A 21,163-nucleotide genomic window follows, 5' to 3' on the forward strand; every position below is an offset into this window, starting at 1 on the left:
AAACTACTATGCAAAGCTGTCTGTTAATGTCATGCCAAGAATACAAGTAACCAGGAAGCAAATGTATACTTCCGTTGTGCTTTTTGAGATTCCTCCCTTCTCCTGTACTTTGCTCCCCCACACGTTGTCACACAGGAATTCAACTTGCCTCTGTTACACATCCATGATCACCCTGAAATGCCAGCCAACAAACAACTGTGAGGAAATAATAGTTTCATAGCAAGTAAGAATTCCACTCAATGTAGTTTCCAAATCACAAGAAATAATAGTTGCACATTATTCTGCATTTCCTGGACCTTAGCCCAAGTATTGTTTCCATTTATGGGAATCACACCCTAAGAAAGATTCAGAGAAAGGGAGCGAGGATGATCAGGGGACTACTGTAGAACTAAGCCCTATGAAGAGATGGAAGGAACTGGATATGTTTAGGCTTGAAAAGAGATATGATAGCATTTTCAGTTATCTGAAATGATGTTGCAGAGACAAAAATCAGGATCTGCTGTCTTTCATTCCAGAGGGCAGGTTCAGAATAATGGATGGCAGTGACAGGAAGGATTTCACTATAGGACAGCCAAGCTGAATTCTTACCTTTTGACCTGCAACTCAAAAAAATTGCCCCAGTGATCTTCCAGAAACTGAGTGGCAATCCATATTATTTTAATACCTTTTAAATTACCCAAGAAAAAAGAAAAGAAAAAGAAGTGATGGTTTGATATATATCTGCAGTTTCAGTTTTCCTTGAGGTATTAACTAGGCAACAAATATTTGTATAAAATCACAGTAAGGATTTCCTTAAAGCTGAGCCACCTATTTTCCTTTTTTTTTTATCTCTCTATTTGTCCAACTGTTCTTGTGTCAATGAGTAATCTTTATTATACTGCAAGTGTTTTCCCTTTGTGTTCCAGAAATTGCTAGACAAGCAGCACAAATCAAGCTTTTGAGAAAAATTCAGAAGCAAGAGCAGGCCCGAGCTGCCAAGGAAGCAAAAAAACAACAAGGTCAGTATTACACATCTTCTTAAGAACCTTACAGTTTTTGAAACCATAGATATTATGTTTCCATTATCCTGACTGTTATTTACTGCCGACATGTTTTTGTCTTATTCTTAGCTATAATGGCTGCAGAAGAAAAAAGGAAGCAAAAAGAACAGATAAAAATAATGAAGCAGCAGGTAATTTATGTCTTTCAGGATGCAACTATACCCATTGCAAAATGTATTATTTTGGTGGGGTATGTGTGTGTGTGATGGGATTACCACTTGAAAACTCATTCTGCTTTGCTCTGGCTCATCTTGATAATCATCCATAACACATTATGGAAAAAAGTTCATTTCAAGCATGAAGATGTGCCATCACCTGCAAATTCTACAGATAAAGTTGCATTTAAAGGGGAAAAACATAAAAAGAGGAAAGGTAAAAGAAAAAGAGAGGGAATGTACAATTGTGAGTGTCTATCCAGTGATACACAAGCAGCCTTGTGCATAACGGAACATTTTGTTCCTCCATTTCTCTTGCCCACCATCCCTCCAAGCCCCCAGGATCGATTTGGGAGAGTTCAGAAGGCTGCAAAGGGAGAACTCTTTGTTCAGCTGACAAAAATCTTGTATCAACAGACAGAGTTCAATATATTATCAGATGCACTAGTAAAGTTGTCTTTACTAGTGAATCTGATAATATATTCCTCCAGTTTTGAAGGGCTGGGCTATCATGAAATTAGACTCCATTTTAACTGTGAGTTAACTGTGACCAAAAACATACTTAACCAGCCATCACTAAGGGAAAAGACACGAGCAAACTAATAGCTGTTCAGGTGCTGTGTCAGTTAAAATTTATGACATGTTTTCTAGGTAGGTAGGTCTTGCAAGAAAAAAATGTGCCACTCTTCATCCTAATCCTTTTTTTATATATAAATAATTTTTATTGAAGAAGAATTTTGTACAGAATTAAAAAATACAGAAACGTAAAGAGAAAATTAGAAAAGAGAAAAATAGAAGAAAAACTGAAAAACAATAAAAGTCAAAGAAAAAGAAAGAAAAATATTTAAAGAAGCAACTTCTAATCTTCTTTGCAGCAGTTACAAACATGATTAATACTGTTTCTGCCCTCCCAAATTACAAAACATAGTTCCTTTCTTCCCATAAACAACCCTTTTAATCAGTAAATCCCAAAATCACCAATTCATTTTTATCCATTTTCAGCAAAAAGTCCATAAAGGGTTTCCAGTCTTTTATAAAAGTAGTTATTACTCCTTCCCTAATCAAACAGGTCAATTTAGCCATTTCAGCAAGTTCTACTATCTTCACAGACCACTCCTCCATTGTGGGTATTTCTGTATTTTAACATCTTTGTGCATATAGTAGCCTCACTGCAGTTACCATATATAAAACCTGTTGCCCATGAGTCTTTTCTAGTTGGCTGTCCATAAGTCCTAGTAAAGAAAAGTTCTGGTTTCAACTGAATATCAAGTTTTAAAATTTTCTGCATCTTCGTATATCCTCATATCCAGTATTTTTTTGTTTTTTGTTTGCAAGTCCGTCATGCATGGTGTAATGTCCCTTCATGCTTTTCACATTTCCAGCAACAATAAGAAGTACCTTTATACATCTTAGATAGTCTCTCTGGTGACATATACCAACGGTACATTGTTTTATAGAAATTTTAAGACAATGTGAATTTCAGTACTTTTAATCACATGCACTCTTTATCCTAATCCTAAATTTATTACATAGAATTTATTTTCTTTGTACATTATATTCTCAGTTAATTCACTATTATTAATAACAATTTACCATCAGCCCTTGAGGCTGTGAAATATTAGAGATCTTAGCAGCAACCTTTGGGATGTCTGGATCCTCATATGGAGACACAAATTACACTGTGTCTGATATGAAGAAATTTACTGTACATTCCTACTCAGAAGTGAATCCCTCTGTATTTGTTGTAGCTTGCTTCTATTAAGAATACGGTCCCAGAACATTATAGAGAGGTGGTGAGGATAGCAATGATTTTAATAAAATTGGTCAACAATGTGGCTAATATTGCTGTGTGTTCTGCTAAATATATAGGGGAAACAAAACTCTTAGAAATGCTTTGTTTGTCAGTATTAGAATACATGTTATCTCGGCAGTCAATTGTTTTAGGCCAAAGTTGAGACCTTTGAGCTGCAGGTGCATCATAGAAGAACATTATTTTTAAGCATCTGGGCCATTTTCTTAGTAACTTTGATTGTAGCTCACAGAGGGTGCCCATTCCACTCTAGCACAATGCCTGGAAGTCCCCAGCCATTTAAAAAGATACTGCAGTCTTCAGGTTTCATCAGTGTGGCAGATGTCATTGCATGACCTGGTTACTGCATATGAAATCGTTGTGGCTGGTCTCTTCCAGTGAAATACAATGGAATAATAGCAAGCAGGGAATATAGGTGGGAGGTTTCATCTGGACAGGTCGGTGCAGAAGTCCGCTGCTCAGCTATGGCAGCAGGGAGTATAGTCCTTTATTACTGCTGCTTCAAATAAATGAAAGCCTTTCTTGTTGCAGGAAAAAATTAAGAGAATTCAGCAAATCCGAATGGAAAAAGAACTTCGGGCTCAGCAAATATTAGAGGTATAACCAACTTTTAATGGGAAATGAAAAGAAGGGCTCTTACAAGAATTTAACAGTCTTGTGTCAGGATTGCACTCTCTTGCAGAATTTTCAGTCCATAGATTTAACTGTGGCTCCCAGCTGTACATTTTTATTTTTTAGGTGGATATAAAACCATTTGACAGGACAGTTCATATGTACAGGATTTCTAGAAGGAAATTACTAGTTTATTGCCAACACCCCATTCCCACTCAAAGGAATCCTATTGCTCTTTAAAGAGTAACACATTTAATAGGATATTATACACTTTAATGTACTAGGCTCAACTTCATAAGGTGCATCAGGTTCACCAGAGGCATCTGATGAAGTGGATTGTACTCTTATGAAATCTTACGCCACAATAAACACATTCGTGTTGAGGATGCAACAGGTAAATTCACTCATGCTCACGTGCGCATGCACGCACACACACACACACACACACACAGGGTTGTTCTGATACATGTTATTAGCTTAACATACTCTTAGTGGATCCAGAATTATTTCCACTCACTGGATGCTGTTGCTGGAGGGAAGTGGGAGGTAGTTTGGTCAATTCCTCCTCATCCCTGTATGCCCTGTGTTTCCTATGGTGTGACCATCCAGAACAGTGTGAAAGTAGGCACAACTTATCTAGTCCTATAGATATTGAAAAGCTAAATGATGAAGGCAGAGAAGGGAAATATAATTTGGCTGAGTCATCAGAACAAACAAGGTGTATTAAGAAAGTATCTTTGAGGCTGATACTTGAACAGCATGATTTTAATTGTAAAGAATGTGCATGTTTATTCTTCGAAAAGATGTATGAATCTGTGTATTGTAAAGAGTTGATCTGTATATTGTATTCTTACTGTGTAGAGCTAAACCGGAGGAAATTGAGATTTAAGATTCTTGTTTCAGATTTCCATTTCTGATCTTTCTGGCAACAGATTTCTTTTTAGTCTCAGTTGTCATATGCGTTGTTGAATCATTAGCCAGGGAAAGTGTGGTTCTGATAATATGCCAATAAAATGTTATTTTTTTAAACAGTGACTTAATTAAGTCCTCAAAACTGTACCCACAGATTAGGTTTATTCAGGGAATAAAAAACATCATTCATCATTAATCGTTCATTTGTTTGTAAACATGACACTTCAAGCAAGAAGTTTAAAAGTTCAGTAGTGCCAGCCATGTTTTCAGATGACATGTTGTTATATATGATGTTTTCCTAGATTGTACATATATAGTCTTTCCTCTAGAAAAAAAATCAATTGAATGACTCTCAACACAAAAAAGTACTGAGGAAGAAATCTGTTACGATGTGTATATGGTGTGTAGTATTGTCTCGCACCTTGTGAAGCATGAAGCCTTATTGCTGGTCTGAGATTATTTTCAAGCTGTAGCAGTTCTGTTGCATGACCTTGGGACCTGTTTTGCATGCACAGGCTAAAAAGAAAAAGAAGGAAGAAGCAGCAAATGCCAAATTATTGGAGGCCGAGAAACGAATAAAGGTTAGTTTAGAGAAGCATCAGAGTTTTTTTTCCAACCTTTTAAAAAATGAATTGTATGATCATACACATCAAACCTGATGTCTCCAAAAACATTTAAAGAAATTAACACAATTGTATTCTGAATGTTTGGCTCTGTATAAGTATGTGTGTGTCTTTCCCTGTTTTGTGTGTGTGCGCGTATATAGTCTGTAAAAACACAATAGGTTTTTATGCATATGTTTCTGACATTCAGCTTCTGTATATGTATATATAAGTAATAGCAATGAAAACAATTAAAAGTGCATGCACTGTTCTTCAGAAAGAAAGCATGAGCCATTAAATAAATGTGTAGCGTAACATTTAGATTGAGGCCAGGATCCCAAAAGCTATGCGTTGCCTTCTGTGCACATCAGAGATTTTCAGGTTCCTTCTTGCTGTCAATCCCCCTCCTCATCGTTGCTCCCTAAAAGCTCTTCTTTAAGTCTAGAGAATTATCCAGTGTAGCACTGGAGAGTCAGCAATAGAGGGAGGAGGGGGAAATGGATTATTCCTCTGGATTTGAGGCACATCTCAAAGACACATGCAGAGGACTCTGGTTCAAGTCGCTGGATTTGTTCCAAATTTACCATGTTGCTGTTGGAAGGAGCTTAGTCCATAGAAAAAGAATTGGACCATGAAGGTCACAGAAGTTTTCTTCTGTCAGTGCAAGTTTGTGTGGATAGTGAAGCAGAAAGTTTGAATCCTACTTTATTCCCATCAGACTGTAGGTGATAGATGCATACAACCTGCATGTTTATACAGAATAGGAGAACCTTGTTTTCTGTTATCATGTTGCCTCATTCCTGATCTCAACATGGTCTGATAACCACTATAGTGCATCTTCCATACATTCTGTTTTCAAGGTATCCAACAAGTCATTTCAGGTTATTAGAAAAATAAAGTAAGAGGATTAAATTTTAAAAACAGGGATTTTTACTCTGATTGGTATGGTAGAAAAGTTATCTTTGGTTGATAGTAACATTTATCAGATACTTGATTTTTTTCATATTTTAAGGAAAAGGAAATGAGGAGACAGCAAGCTGTTCTTCTGAAACATCAGGTATGTATCCAGAATTCAATTTAAAGAAACAGAAATTCTATTTTTAAATGAACACCTAGAGAACTGGGAGGACAAATCTTCAAATGTTCCCTCTCATTCATATAAAATATATATATATATATATATAATATTGTGTGTGTGTGTGTATACACACTTATTTTATTTAAAGAAGTATAAATATATGTAAATATTTTACTTAAATGTTTTCATTCACCTTATGGGTAAATGGCTTTGTTTTGGTATGGGATCTTGGGGGGAGGGGGGAATTATAAAGTGGTTTTTGACTCTGTGATTTCTGTTTCATAATATTGTGCCAACTCTTTCTACCAGGAGTTGGAGAGGCATAGACTAGATATGGTATGGGTATGTTTACTTTTGTACATCTAACACCGCATTGTGATTTGGTTGTGATATGGTTGTCATAGCAATGCATAAAATGTAGCACTGGCTGCTGTCATATTACATACTGCTGCATGGCTTTCCAGCACAGTGCATTGCATACATCTGCTTGTCTTGTCTGTAAAAGAAAAGAACACGGCTTACCTGAAACTTATTATAAATTGACCCATCTGAGCCACATGTGAGGCTGTTGCCTTGATTACAGAATCTTCCTTGCTGTAGTATCAAGTTGGACTACTGTACGTAGTTAGGGTTCAAATTTGCATTACCCCACACTTGCATATTCAATTTATAATAGGTTACCAGTGATTTTCACTAGGCCATTTGTGCACATGATTTGGGGAATAATATTCAATTTATTTAATGTTGACATAAAAGAGCAATATGTTTTTCAAATTACTTCAGTGTTGCACAATTGAAAAGGCATGGTTTGAAATTACTAAAGAGTATGCAATCTTTGGGGTATATCAAAATAAACCCACACAATTTTGGTCTCTGGGTAAACCTTTGTAATTTTTTTTTCCCCATTGTGCTCTAGTTCAGGACTAACTCAACATTAACCTAATCCTGGGTGCAGCTTCTTTGGCTTGCCTCAGAGGGACAGCCCGTAGGGTTATCTCTTTGCATTACTGCTCAAGTATGGCTAGTTCATCGGAAGCTAGTTTTCAACCAACAGGTTGATTTTCATTGATTGGCTACTGATATTAATTGTATCCTCAGCGATATATACACACATGAATGTTTATAGCCAATGTGTAGCCCAAATGGTTTTTGATTTTTTTTTTTAGAAAAGTAACTTTTGATTATTTTCCAAAGTATCTGCATTACAGTTTTTAAAAATTTAATTGGCCACTCAGCGAGTGACTGCAAACTTCCTATTACAGCAGATGTAAGGTAACTGACCTGTTCCAGCCAACCATTATGCTTTTTGTTCGGCCAGCTTCTGAAGGAGCCTCACAACTGACCATAAGTAAATCTGTACGCTTCTGTTTTACACTGTCTCCATGTTCATCGCTTTACCTTTTTGCTTTCAGTTGTACTTGTATTTGCTTTCTAAACCTGAACTAAAACATGCACAGACTTGCTATACCTTTTATTTAGCATACACCCTGACTTGTCTGTTAATGCTAAACATGTCCTGTTGAGCTCTGGAAATAAAAACAAAACAAAACAAATATAAACTCTTACTTGCAATAGTACTTTGTTCTAATTTGATTTGATTTAATAGGAACGGGAAAGAAGAAGGCAGCATATGATGCTGATGAAAGCTATGGAAGCACGTAAAAAAGCAGAAGTAAGTATCAAAGTCTGATGTAGACTGGTTCTGCCTCCCTCCCTCCCTCCCTCCCTTCTGATATTCTAATTCTTTTTTTTTAAATCTGGTTTTATCAAACTTTTTAAGGACAAAAGGTAGCTTAGCTGCAGTTGGTAAATCTACTGGCTTCCTTTCATTTTGCCATTAGGCCATTTCATGCTCCTAAATTTTACCTGCAAATGCAGTGTTGTTCCCTACCCTCTCCCCATCTGAATATAGTTCTTTCCCGTAAGTTTGCTGATTTTGCCTTTTTCCTCCCTTAGAGGCAGATGGAACAGGTCCTCCTTTGTGATTTCTATACAAAACTCTGAAATAAATGATAATTATAGATGTTTATTTCCCTACTTGCTTGATCTAATCTGTCACACACAAGAAACAAATGGAACTCTGGATTACATTTGGCATGGAATGTGCATAAAGCAATTTCAGTTAGTGCCGTTTGGTTCCATGTGGCTGATTCTTCTTTAACTAATAGCTGTTGTAGGGGCCCGAACTGGATTGGGACCAGGACACAGTCTTGTTCAGAATCATAGCTGTTTACAGTGGGAGGAAATTCTTATTCATTCCAGTGCTGTCAAACACTCTCAAATATAATAAACAAGTATTTTAACTTTAGGCAATGTTAGATTTTATGGATAGTAATCAGGAATGCTTCAATGAAAATAAGAGCTGAAAGGCAGTTTAATCAGCTTGATTTTCCTGTGTAATTCAGCTACAAATAACCGTTAAAAAGGAAAGACTCCTTCAAATCAAATTGTCTCCTAGTGTCTGTATAGACACTTCCACACAGTTTTTCAGCAATAGCATGGAAGTAATGGGATTTTCTAGTGGTCTCCTATCCATGTAGTAACCAATCTGGTCTGGATTATTTTTTCATAGTGAGCATGTGTGAATCTCAATCCCTCTCTGTGAATTAAACTCAAAAGACGTATTCCAATGTCTGCAATGAGCAAGGTTATGTAGGGAAGCTCCTTGGCGGACGGTAATGTGAAAAATGTTATATAATGGTGAAAGTTGAAAGTTGGGAAATTACTAATATACCATTCTTACCACTAGCAATCTTGTCAAATAATAAATAAGACTCTGTGTCAACTGTTACAAGTTCAAATTATCAAATATTAATGCTGGTTCCAGATTCTGAAGTATGAGTTTTGCATTTGCAAATATTTTTCAGAATTAAGCCAAAATTTAATAAAATGTTTCTCACAGCATTGCTAAATAGCAAGTGCTAACAATTACAGATCATACTGTATAACCACTATGCATAGGCTGTAAAATAAACCAAGGGCAATTAGATTCAAATACAGCATGCAACATTATTGATACATCACTAATACTGGGATTGATCGATTTGAAATGTTTAATGTTAATGCCAGAGTCGCATCATGCAAGCTGAGCGGTGATGACATTTGAAATAAATAAATATAAATATAAATATAAATATAAATATATATATAAATATATATATATATATATATATATATATATATATATATATGATCCTTCAGTTTTAATTCTAATTTCAGTTTCAAAGACCAGTAACCCTATAAACCCAACTGAAAATACTGAAAGCAAAGATTATTAAATAAACTAAAGCTACCTAGATAGCTATTTATAGCTGAAAAGGATCTATATTGACTGATTAATTGCAAAGGTTAAAAAAAATCCTTATCAAAAATGTGTAACATCAAATACTACTAAAGGCAAACCTCTGAGAATTAGTGCCTTGGTCATCTACATTCTGTGGACAGCCTGTTGGGAGCAGATCTCAGATTCTGGAAATTTCAGATGGTTGAGAACTAGTCAGTAGGGCATCATGTTGACATGGTCAACAAGAATGAGATGTTTTGGATGCTTGGAGTATGCATATTGTCACATATTAAACTTCTTCAAGCCTCTCCCTTTTTTCTTAGAACCACTAAATCTTCAGATGGTTGCACCCAGAAATTTATCTTCATTTTGCTTCTTTGAACTCTATAACAAAGTGCTACCATTGTACCACAAGTTCTTCTTTCCCTCCAACTCCCTCCCAGTAATTCTCGGAGGATCAATAAGCAACAAAAGGTTGTTAAACATGCATTTATCACTAAGCAGCCCTGTCAGCAGTTTTGTCGGCAGTCATAATATGGAAGTGTATCTCAGGTTTTGGAAGTTGTCTAATAAGCAGTTTGAAAGCAGAATTAAATTCACAGCACCCGAGTGAGTCTTGTGCTCTGAATATTCCATGACTGAAGATTTATACCACCTGGTTGCCTATTGAACATATCATGGGGGAATCTAGACCTAGTTTTACTTAACAAAACTCATCTTTCAGTTTTAAGTGTTCTGTGTATACGCTTTGACCATTTAAAATCGATAAAACCAAATGCAGGAGCCGAGAATGTTTTATTAATTGGAAGAGGGGGTAAGTAATGCTGCAGGGTGGTTAAGCATAATTTTTCAAGCCCAGGATTGAATAAACAATACAGCTTAGGAGCAAGCCATGTCGGTTTTCCCCTGTAGGTTCTGCTTTGCCCAGCCCACCCAGCATAATGGCTCCCCTGGGCAATGCAAAGCTGCAGCAATATGGGTTATTTAAGCAACTTTCCATGTTCAAATAATATGTACAGATTGCCCTGGAATTTAATGAGTACAATTCTGCTCAGCCAGGAATGCAGTAGGGTGCAGACTGGCTGTGCATGCATAAATATACCAAGCATTTCCACACTGTCTAGCATCAGTGCGTTCCTTCACACTGTAGCTTTGCAATGCAAAATTCCTTTGCGCAATACACAAGGGGAAAGCAATGTTCATTTCGTATCTCAGGCCCCTGCCACATGGGTACTGGCTTTGGAGGGCCCCCCCCTCCTTTGTGGTTTCCTCCCTTCAAAAAGCAAAACATGAGCAAGCCAAAACTCAGTGGGCCTTTGTGCACAATAGAGTTGCCCATCAGAGCATCCAGAAAACAAAGGGGACATAGCAGCAGGGTGCTTCAAAGGAATAGAAAAAACTCAGGAGGCAAGAGGAAGCAGACAATTCTTCCAATAGAAAACCTCCTGCACCACAGCTGCAAGAGGAATGGCTGCAAGACTGTCTCTGCAGAATTTGCCGGAAGGTCTGTGATGTCATCAAGACATCAAAGGGCACCCATTAGTCATGCATCTAACATCCAGACCTATCCCTATCTCTCTCCCTACAATAAATGGTAACTCGGGCAGAGATAACCAATGCTTGGCAGATGGAGTAAATAGAGCTTTTATCATTCTATGTTTACCTGTCCAGTTGCCTTCCAGGAACTGATCAATACAGTATCTTCTTAGTCCCATCTTTCTGCACACACCCTGTGAGCAGCCAGCTTACCTACCTTAGTTTCACACCATATTAGTATTAGTGGGGGAAGATGAGAGTGTAATTGAAATATACAAGTATATATTGCATATACATGCTGCTTTGAGAGCAAAAGTTCATAGATAAAAGACAATGTTGGGGGAAAGCATCCTTTTGTTGGTTACGTAATACAGGTAGTCCTCACTTAATTACCACCATTGGGACTGGAAACTCCATTGCTAAGTGCCGTGGTCATTAAGTGAAACAACACATGACTAGGCCAGACTTACCACATCAGTTCCACTACAGTTGTTAAGCAAATCACCCGTGGTCATTAAGCAAAACATCGTGACGACTTGTGATTTTACTGCCGGTTTTTCCATTGACATTGCTTCTTGGAAGCCAGCTGTGAAGGTCACAAATGGCGATTACGTGACCACAGGATATTGCAACAGTCATAAATGAGCACCAATTGCAAAGCACCTGAATCACAATTACGTGACTGAGGGGACACTGCAACAGTCGTAAGTTCAAGGAATGGTTGTAAAGTTATTTTTTTCAGTGCCACCATAACTTTGAACAGTCACTAAACAGGGCAGTCATTACTCGAGGACTTCCTATATAGATAATTTAGATTCAATCCTATTTACACTTAATTGGGGAGAAGTCCCTCTGAAATCAGTGAAACTTAGTTCTCAGTAGACCAGTATAGGATTATTTCATTCGGAGAGTTTTAAAACTTAAATCAGTATATTCAGGATCTTCCAACAAAGGTTGTTTTATTAAGTGTTAAAACCTATAAACTACCTGCCTTATCAATACTGTATTGTTATGTGATAATTTAGATCTAACTACTTAGCTATCACATACTGACAGTGTGCCCTACCACACAAAATGCAGACCTGAACTGAGAGCAAATTGAGCCTCTTTTTTTTTCTGCTCAATCTTTCCCTGCAAGATGGAAGTCAGTTAAAAAAGTGAGGGGCAGGAGAAAGGTGAATGCACACGACTCCCAGAGCACAGGTGTTGGGAAGAATGAAACCTTCTCTGAGGAGATTTCTGAGCATCTGGATTATTTGCTTTCAATATGCTGTCGCTGGGTGACAGCAGGCCCTCTGGGAGCACCGGGCCATCCCCTGTGCTATATGTGCCATTTTTTGCCTATGTGGTCACTTTGGTTCTAATTCGCAATCAACATTCTCTCAGTTGGTTCTTCTTGATGCCCAGAGGCAGGCAGGCAGACAGGCAGGGCTTGGTCAGCACTGTCAACTGCAGCAGCATCAAGCAGAGGTTGTAGGGGAACTTCATCCCTTTGGCCTTATCACCAGGAGAGTCCTCTTGCTTCCATACCTGCTCTGTATCAAGATCTGTTGGTGCAATAATTTCCTACGCACAGAGTTTCTCTACATTCAATTTAGCCGCCCTTTCCTCTGCTGATGTCAGCCTTGCAAGGTAGCCCAGACAGGAAGCATGTCCAGAAGTACTAGCTCTACTTTATTGTAAGGTTACATTAACAGAATCTTGCAAGTCTGAAAGTGCATCTCTTTCCCCCTCGCCCAAGAAACTAGGGAGGGTCCTTCTGAGACATTTGCCACACCCCCATTCCTTCTTCAGACTCGGATTTCATTTATCAGGCAGTAGTCTAGTCTGTGGCTCTTCCACCTCTCTCCCAAGGTCATTCCCACATACCATTACAGCTGAAAGTGGTGTGAAAACAATTACAAGTAGTTTCAGATTTAAAATAAAAGAAATATACTTCATACTGTTCAGGTACTAGGATAATCTTTTTTATCTGGGAAAAAGTGAATGAAAATAGTGGCTTGGATCCTAGATTCCCTTCTAATTAGAAATTAGAACTTTTCTGTTAGTCCTTTTGTTTGGTAAAGAATGCCATGTATTTGGGGGGAGGGGTTTACATACACACGTGTCCCGGCAGTTTCCTGTGAAGGCTTCTTTTCATTTGGAACCAAACGTTTAGCAGATGTCAGAATTCCAACATGGTAGTCTTGACTTCGAAGGAGCTGTGAGTGCATTTGGTACTCAGTCAAATGTATTCTCACTCTCTATTGCATAGTAATTTATTTAAAAATGAGAATGTTAAGCTGCTGACTCTAGAAACTCTGCTTTAATTAAGCCTAATAGTTTTCAGTGCATTTATATGTAGTGCAGCCCTTGTTTGTATTGTTATTCTCAGAATTCATTCATGGTCTTGAAAACAGACTCCAGAGCCAACTGCTAGTGGCATCTTCCTGCAGAACATACTATGGCAGATCTTCTCACCTGCAAGGTTTAGTCCTCTGTGTATTTAAAGTTCAGGGTTTTTTTTTCCCCCTCACCTTTTTTTAACCTAAATGTTTTAATTGCTGTGGTGATGATTTAAGATTACGTAACGACTGCTTTTCAAATTCTTAATTTGTTCCTTTGTAAGTAGACTATATGGGGTTTAATTCTGTCCTGAATTCTTTTTATCTGTCCTGTGCTATTTAAGGAGAAAGAGCGGTTAAAACAAGAAAAACGTGATGAAAAGAGATTAAATAAACAACGTAAACTGGAACAGCGAAGATTAGAATTAGAAATGGCTAAGGAGCTAAAAAAGCCTAATGAAGATATGTGCTTAGCAGACCAGAAGGTAATCAGTGTCATGTAAATTTACTTTTTATTTCCTTGCTGCTGCTTCTCCTTCCTTCCTTTCCTATTGTTGTAGCAATTTTTTTTTTACTGTAGTGCCTTTAAAACTATGCCCATTTTACTTCAGATAGTTTGATAATATCTCAGTGTTTCAGGATGACTGTATCCAAACTAAAGCAAATGTTGGGATCCTGTATGCTTCCTTTTGTTTTTCTTTAATTGGTAGTGGACATTGTGAGATTTGGGCTATTGAGCAGATTGTTTGACTGAGAAGCATCTGGTTGGCTCCATTGGGGAACAGCAGTGTTTATTTGTCTGATCCAACATAGCTCTTACATTTTTAGCTTCTCAGAACTTTTTCTGGACAATCAATCCTGTAGTGCAGGGTTTCTCACCAGCGTTCCATGGAACACTAGGATTCCACAAGAGGTCACTAGGGGTTCCCCAGGAGATCATGATTTATTTAAAAAATTATTTCAAATTTGGGCAACTTCACATTGAAGAGGTAAGTTGCACTCTTTATTTTTAGTTTAAGAACACTGTTACTGCAGCCTACCCATGAAACAAATGTAACAATTTTGTAAATTCTGGCCTATATTTGAGCCTGAATGTGCAGGGGTTCCCCGAGGCCTCAAAAATGTTTTTAAGGGTTCCTCCAGGGTCAAAAGGTTGAGAAAGGCTGCTGTGGTGCATAGTCTTATCTTGCAGGATACAGAAGGAAAACATTTTTTCTTTAGAGAAAGTCACTTTTCCTCAGAACACAAACTACAATAGAGGTATTCTGGGAAAATTAGCCTTTTCCCATCTGCCTGGATCAGTTTGATTTCAGGTGCCGTCCAATAGGAGATGATGGCTGAGGATTAATATCTATTGGTTTATTTTAAATCTTTTATCTGGTTTCAGTCCAAAACGCACCATGCAGTTTTAAACCAAAGGTTATCATACAGTCTACAACAGAACATAATAGAAGGTTTATAACAGGATACCCCGCTGCTTTAGACATTATGACCCTGTGCATACTAAGCATGCCATAAAGAGGGCTTGTGTAGGTCTATACCACACTCTGAACAGAAATGTGGTCAAGCCCATTGATGGTTTCTCTTTTCTGCTCCTACCCTCAGCAAATGCATAGACCGGCGGGGGGTGGGTGTTGCTTTTGCTTTGTTTTAGACTTCAGATGGGCTTATCTTTGGGTGAAATGGACAACAAAGTTTAATACATTGTATCTTAAGAGTAATCAGGAAAAATAATAATAATTGAGCTTTGATTGCTATTGCTAGAATACACCAGACCTAGTATTGTTCTTTGTTTTCCTTCATTAATATTTTAGGAAAATGCAACAAATGTAGTATTCTAGCATTATTCCAGCAGCTTAGTTATTTTCCCTTTCAGTATAAAAACTCTTCCGTTAAAGACATGCGTGGGAGTATTGCTTTTGCTCCATGCCAGGATGCCTTGTGCGATTGCTAGTCTAATTTCCTGCTCAGACAAAAGGTCAGACTTGTTGCCAAAATTCTGCAATGAGGACCTAAAATAGTAAGAAATAAATGTATAATAGCCAGAAAGAACACTTAGCCAAACGTATTTTAAAAATTATTATTGAATTTATGACTCCTTACAAAGCAATTGAATGGAATATGGCCTATACATTTTTTCCATATATTTTCACAACTAAAGGCGATAAATTGAATTTTTTAGGTGAAAGCAGAGCATGAAGAAAGTAGCTTACTATATTCTTGAGAAACAGAGCTAATTAATGGGCACCTTGTAAGCTGCAGCTTTTGCTCAGGCAGGCTTGTGCAATCTTTTTGGGTCTGAAAATCACACTTAGCCTTTGAGTGCCACGCTGGAGCCAGAAGAAAAGTTAAATTTGATTTGATTGAATGCTAAATTTAACTAAATCAAATTGTTATATTTATTCTTGGTATATTTAATAATTTAATAATTGCCTCCTAGCAGCGATTTATGGGTAACCTAATCTTTCAGGATAACTGGATTACAAAAAGTAGAGGGCTCCAATTTTTTTTCAGAGAAGACTTAATGGGTCTAAAATATCCCTACAAAGAAATGATGCTCTCAAACCATTAATACTCAAAGCATTGATATCCTGTCTGTGGGTAGAAATTTCTTGCCAACTGTTTCATCTGTTCTGAATTTGGGAAGGAAGTCTAATGAGCAAATCTCAATTTTTTGAGTATTCATTTTGATTGGAATGCTCGTTTGAAACACTTGCACAACCAATTGTTTTGCAGACTGGATAGTCTGCATTATGCATCTTGAAACATATAACCCCTTGGCTGCTGGCTACATTTCTTGGAAAGAGTTTGCCAGAGATCAGTGCTGTAGGTTGCAAAAGATGTGTTCTTTTTGTTTTTCAGCCTTTTCCAGAGTTGCCTCGCATTCCAGGCCTGGTTCTTTCGGGAAGTACATTTTCAGACTGTCTCATGGTGGTGCAGTTCCTCAGCAACTTTGGCAAAGTTCTTGGCTTTGATGGGAACCTGGATGTCCCAAGTTTAAGTGTTCTGCAAGAGGGGCTGTTGAATATAGGAGACAGCATGGGAGAAATACAAGACCTGCTGGTGAGGTTGCTCTCGGCTGCAATTTGTGATCCAGGATTAATAACAGGATATAAGGTAATGAGTACACTTACACTATCTTTGAGTATGTAGAAAAATACTCAGTTGGTAGTGCATTAACTGTATCTTGTGGGTTGTACCACATAACTGAATGCTTTTCTATTTGTTGAGAAGCAGTTCCTATCATCCTACATCACTGACCATATTGACTAGGGTTGGGATTTGATGTTCAGCATCATCTAGAGGATCAGAAATTTGACCAGCCATGTCTTAAGACCCATATATAGTTCTTATTCCACTCTTCCCCACTTCTCCCAATCTTTCTCTGTCATTGGCTGATGCTAAATGCAACTAGAATTATTGCTCAGTTAGCAATGAAGAGATTGTACAGTAGTTAAGTAGGATCCTGTATTTCATACAAGTATGGAGTATGATGTGTTAAAAAATCTTTGTTGTTTTATTAAACAACTGTTTATTAACCTTTAAGAGTAATGTCTGCTTTCATATCTGGACTTAAATAATGGTGAGGACTATTTAGCTTTTCAAATCTGTTCTCAGATACCACTTTATAAGTTTGTTGCCTTACTTTGAACACATTTAGATTATTTCCCAGTGTTGGTCCCCAAACATCTGCCTACCTCCACATGCAATTCCCAAATTTTATTTTAATCCAGATCTCTTTGAATGTGTTTTTTCTTAAAATCAGTTTAAGGGCCCTGAATTTACCTTTCCAATTATTCTAGTGTGAGATCCCACAGTTATGACAGGAAGTTGTTTGGGAAAGGTCTTTCAATCAAAAAGGAGCCTGTATATTTCAATATAAGTAAATGTATAAAAGATTAAGGATAGTGTATTGGTTCTGTGAAGGCTGGCAGCAAAAATAAAATAGTAATACATTCCAAGCTAATAGATGGTAGTGTCTCTGGTTTATGGCTTGTATTTTGTTTGGCTTTTGTTTTTTCCTCTTTGTTATCAAATAACAGAAAGCTGTATTACATATATGCTGTCATTACTGTGCTTGGAGTGCAATTATTTACAAGCAGATTTTTCTCTCTAGGCCAAAACAATTCTCGGGGATCATTTGTTGAATGTGGGCATCAACAGAGACAATGTGTCTGAAATACTGCAGATTTTTATGGAAGGTCACTGTGGGCAAACTGAACTCACAGAGAGTTTGAAAACCAAAGCTTTTCAGGCGCACACACCAGCTCAGAAAGCATCCGTGCTTGCTTTCCTTGTTAATGAATTAGCCTGTAGCAAAAGTGTTATAAGGTAAGAATTTGCCCAGTTTTCTGGTGAAGCTAATAAAATGATCAGTAATAGGTCTGAACTTCTGAATGAACCTCTGTACCAACAGGCTATGTTTCAGCTGCAAGCTATCATTCTTAAAAGCAGATTTCTCCAACAACATTCCATGAGATAATTGTACTTGTTTGCCATCATTAAACTGACTATATCATTTATTCTTAACTCATAATAGTTTGAATAGGTGGCACGTAAATTTGGGTAGTGAAATACTTTCTCAGGTACTAAACATATTTAGAACATATTATGCAATAAATTATGCCTATGTAATTAATGTTTTCTGCTTTGACAGTGAAATAGAAAAGAATATAGATTATATGTCAAATTTAAGAAGAGATAAGTGGATGGTTGAAGGCAAACTTCGGAAGTAAGTGATACTTCTTCAAAATATCACAGCACTTAGCATTTCTGTTTAATTTGTTACATGTATTATTTGCAAAGAGAGATCTCATGCTATGTAAAATAAAGTAGCAACTCCCTTTATTTAATTAAAATGGGAAATTAATTTTGAAAAGCTCATAGCTTATTTTTGATAGTCTATTGAAGAAAAATAAGGGTAGTGGATTAGAAGGCCTCAAATTGGAAGAAAGTCATACTGTGATGCTTGTAAGAAATAAGTTTGTTTCTCGTTTGAAGGTTTGTGGAGTTATTAAATTGTTGGGTTTTGGGTTTTGTTTTGTTTTTTTTGGCATTAGTAGAATATGATTGGAACAACTGCATATTTTTACCTCTGAAAGAGGATTCATAGGTCCAAGTTATTTTGCTCTGATCACCTTTAAAATTGCAAATTATTTAGGTAATCAGTTAAAAATACCTCAGAGTTTGTCATATAATTTTAAGTATTTCCTGTGATACATTTAGGGGATACATCCCATTACTGAGGTAGTTCTGTTTGCTACAAAACAAATGGTCAAGTTTTTAAGGATGCTATTTTTTCCATTGCACAAAACAAAATTCCATACAGCAAGTATAATAGCTCAATCTACCATAGAATTTGAAGGGAAAGTAATTGTAAATCACAGGAGGGGTGTGTAGCCCTGTGCTATGCATAGCCAGGCTCCACTTTCTTTTCCTTAGTTGTTTTTCTTTCTTGTTTAGCAAATCAAGAAATCCTTACAGTGCTTGTGTTTCTAACCCTATTTCTCCTTCCCCACCCCTTTAATGCACCTCTGAAGAAAGAAGAAGTAAAGGAGAGCCACAGGAGGGAGGTAGAAGAAGTAAAAAAGAGATTTAAAGCAATTTACAGGAAGAAAAAGATATTGACTGTGAATTTCTGTTAATGATACTGGCTCCCAATTCATACCGTGTTCATGATTATATCTGTGGGGCCCTTGTAATCATTAACTCACATAAGAAACCATGTTCTAAATCACCCTATCTATGGGCTAATTAACATTTGAAGTTGCCCTGCAGTCCCCTATGCAAGGAGGCTTGCTTGCCACGTCTCACCTGGGGGGTAATTCAGTCTTCTCTTAACTGCCCTTTCAACAAATGTAAGTACAGTACTAGATTTGGGGGGTATAGCTGCTTCTCCTCTTTTATTTAGCTCTACTTTTTAACAAACTGGCAAATCTTATTTTTCTAAATCTTTCCTTCTTTGTGACTCTCAGCTTCTCGTTCTCACTCCCATCCCCATCTTATGTGATGCCTCTATTTCTCTTTCACTATTCATTCAATAATGTCACGAGGATGAGCTAAGGGTTCATTTCATTTTGCATCTGTTGAAGTCTCAAAGAGTAAAATATTTCATTGGTCAATCTTAAGACAGTGTGTATATCTTATTCAGATCCTAGATGTGTGTCACTCCTTCAGAACTTTATATGCCGTGTATCATCCTTAGTTGTAGAAGATGATAAAGCTTTTATTAAGTATTACATTCTAGCTTTCATTCACAAGAGGCATAAAATGCCTCTAATTAGTAGAAGGCAAGATTATTCATATTTAACTTTCTTTTCTTTTCCATCAGACTTACTTAAGTACGTTTTCATGATCTCTTGAGTATGAAAAAGTTACATTATATTTTTATTCTGCCTGTCCTCCCAAAGTTCATTTGCAGTGTCCCTGTTTCTTCCCCCAATATCTTTAACTTAGCAACAAAGATCGTTGTATAGTTGATTAGTCTAAAAGATGTTGACCTTCCCATGTTCATCCATTGAGTTTTGTTGTCTGACTAAACATTTTAATCCAGGGCTTTTGGCCAAAGTCCAATCTTGTGTTTTCTTCACTACAGTCAGATGCTTCCCTTAGTTAGAAAAGGTCTCATTATTGGGTCATGTTATTTTTTTAATGGTAAAATACAACCCTATCCTATTTGGAGTGACAATGAGCTAGAATAAATATATTAGAGGGAGACATTAGGTAATTCTTATAAATTGCTGTTATACTGGGCTCTGACCATAGGTATACCTTGCCAAAGGTACAAGAACTGTGCAAGTTCTGTGGACTAGAACTCTGTTGAAAACATCAGGCCAGCTGTTTGCTGTCTTTGTTGACACTGTGATTTCACACTTCTAAGTAAATGATTGGGAGAGAAACAGTTCTTTTATTGGGGGTTAGGAAGGGCAAGTGAAAGTAATTGCATACTGCCAGAACTGTCTTTCTAGTTTATTCTTGTTAGTTGAATGTGGAGAAAAGTAAAACGTATTGGCTAGCAGCAATACAGCTTGTTTAAACATTGGCAATACATCAGTAGAAGATCTCTGGGAAGAAAATCAAAATCAAGTGGCACTTAATGCCAGACTCTGTGACTATCAAAGTAAGTTTTTCATGTGTGTGTTTTAAAAACATATTTTTTGTTAATGTTTTAATTATCTTCACCAAGATGCTTGGTCTACTCTAATACTAGTTATGCTGAACTGTAATATTTTAGAATAGGATGGTTGTCAGTGCACAAGCACAGAATGCATCATTAATTAATTTTTCAATGATTGTAATACTGGTGCAGGTATTTAAACTGGAGATATCTGTATAATTTTACTTCTTAAAGCCTATGTTATAGTATAAAATTTCAGTCTAATATCTCCTTGGTCAGGCAGTGGGCATCTAACTATCTGCAAATTAGAATATTAAAAGTAATTTTCATCTTTTGTACTAGAAGAATAGCTTATTGAGGATATCTAAACATTTTAAGTCATCCCTGTATGTTTCTTTACACTAGTCTGATAAACATCCTCCAACTGAGTTCTTTTTAAAAACATAAGCTTTGTTCCAATCTGCTTTTTAACAAGCCAGCTGCACTGCATCATACCCACTTGCTGTATGGAATACTGTTTTGTAGGATGGGTGAAGAAAGGAAGAAAAAGAGACTGAAAAAATACATAGAAGCATTCAATTACCATAATTTATCTACTTTTGCCATCCTAATTCGTACTCTTTCTCCTTTCTTTTCTTTCTTGTAAAATCCTTGCCTTTTCAAAAACACACATTTTCATATCTCCTTAAATTCT

The 21,163-nt window shown here is 36.9% G+C and overlaps 1 protein-coding gene across 11 annotated transcripts in view; it reads left to right on the forward strand.

The window, feature by feature from the left end:
- Positions 1-21,163, forward strand: part of BAZ2B (bromodomain adjacent to zinc finger domain 2B) — a 229,667-nt gene that overhangs the window by 182,832 nt on the left and 25,672 nt on the right. For 7 of the 11 annotated variants that reach the window (XM_063318319.1, XM_063318320.1, XM_063318323.1 and 4 more), the window contains 11 exons: positions 906-998; positions 1,110-1,171; positions 3,537-3,602; positions 5,045-5,110; positions 6,144-6,188; positions 6,519-6,545; positions 7,816-7,881; positions 13,697-13,837; positions 16,215-16,469; positions 17,470-17,684; positions 18,010-18,084. In XM_063318319.1, the coding sequence (XP_063174389.1) occupies positions 906-998; positions 1,110-1,171; positions 3,537-3,602; positions 5,045-5,110; positions 6,144-6,188; positions 6,519-6,545; positions 7,816-7,881; positions 13,697-13,837; positions 16,215-16,469; positions 17,470-17,684; positions 18,010-18,084 (1,111 nt within the window). The remainder of the gene's footprint in view (positions 1-905; positions 999-1,109; positions 1,172-3,536; positions 3,603-5,044; positions 5,111-6,143; positions 6,189-6,518; positions 6,546-7,815; positions 7,882-13,696; positions 13,838-16,214; positions 16,470-17,469; positions 17,685-18,009; positions 18,085-21,163) is intronic. The other 4 variants (XM_063318321.1, XM_063318327.1, XM_063318326.1 and 1 more) reach the window with 1 other exon arrangement.

This window comes from Candoia aspera, chromosome 1, assembly GCF_035149785.1.
Source record: "Candoia aspera isolate rCanAsp1 chromosome 1, rCanAsp1.hap2, whole genome shotgun sequence".
Classification (NCBI taxonomy): Eukaryota; Metazoa; Chordata; class Lepidosauria; order Squamata; family Boidae; genus Candoia; species Candoia aspera.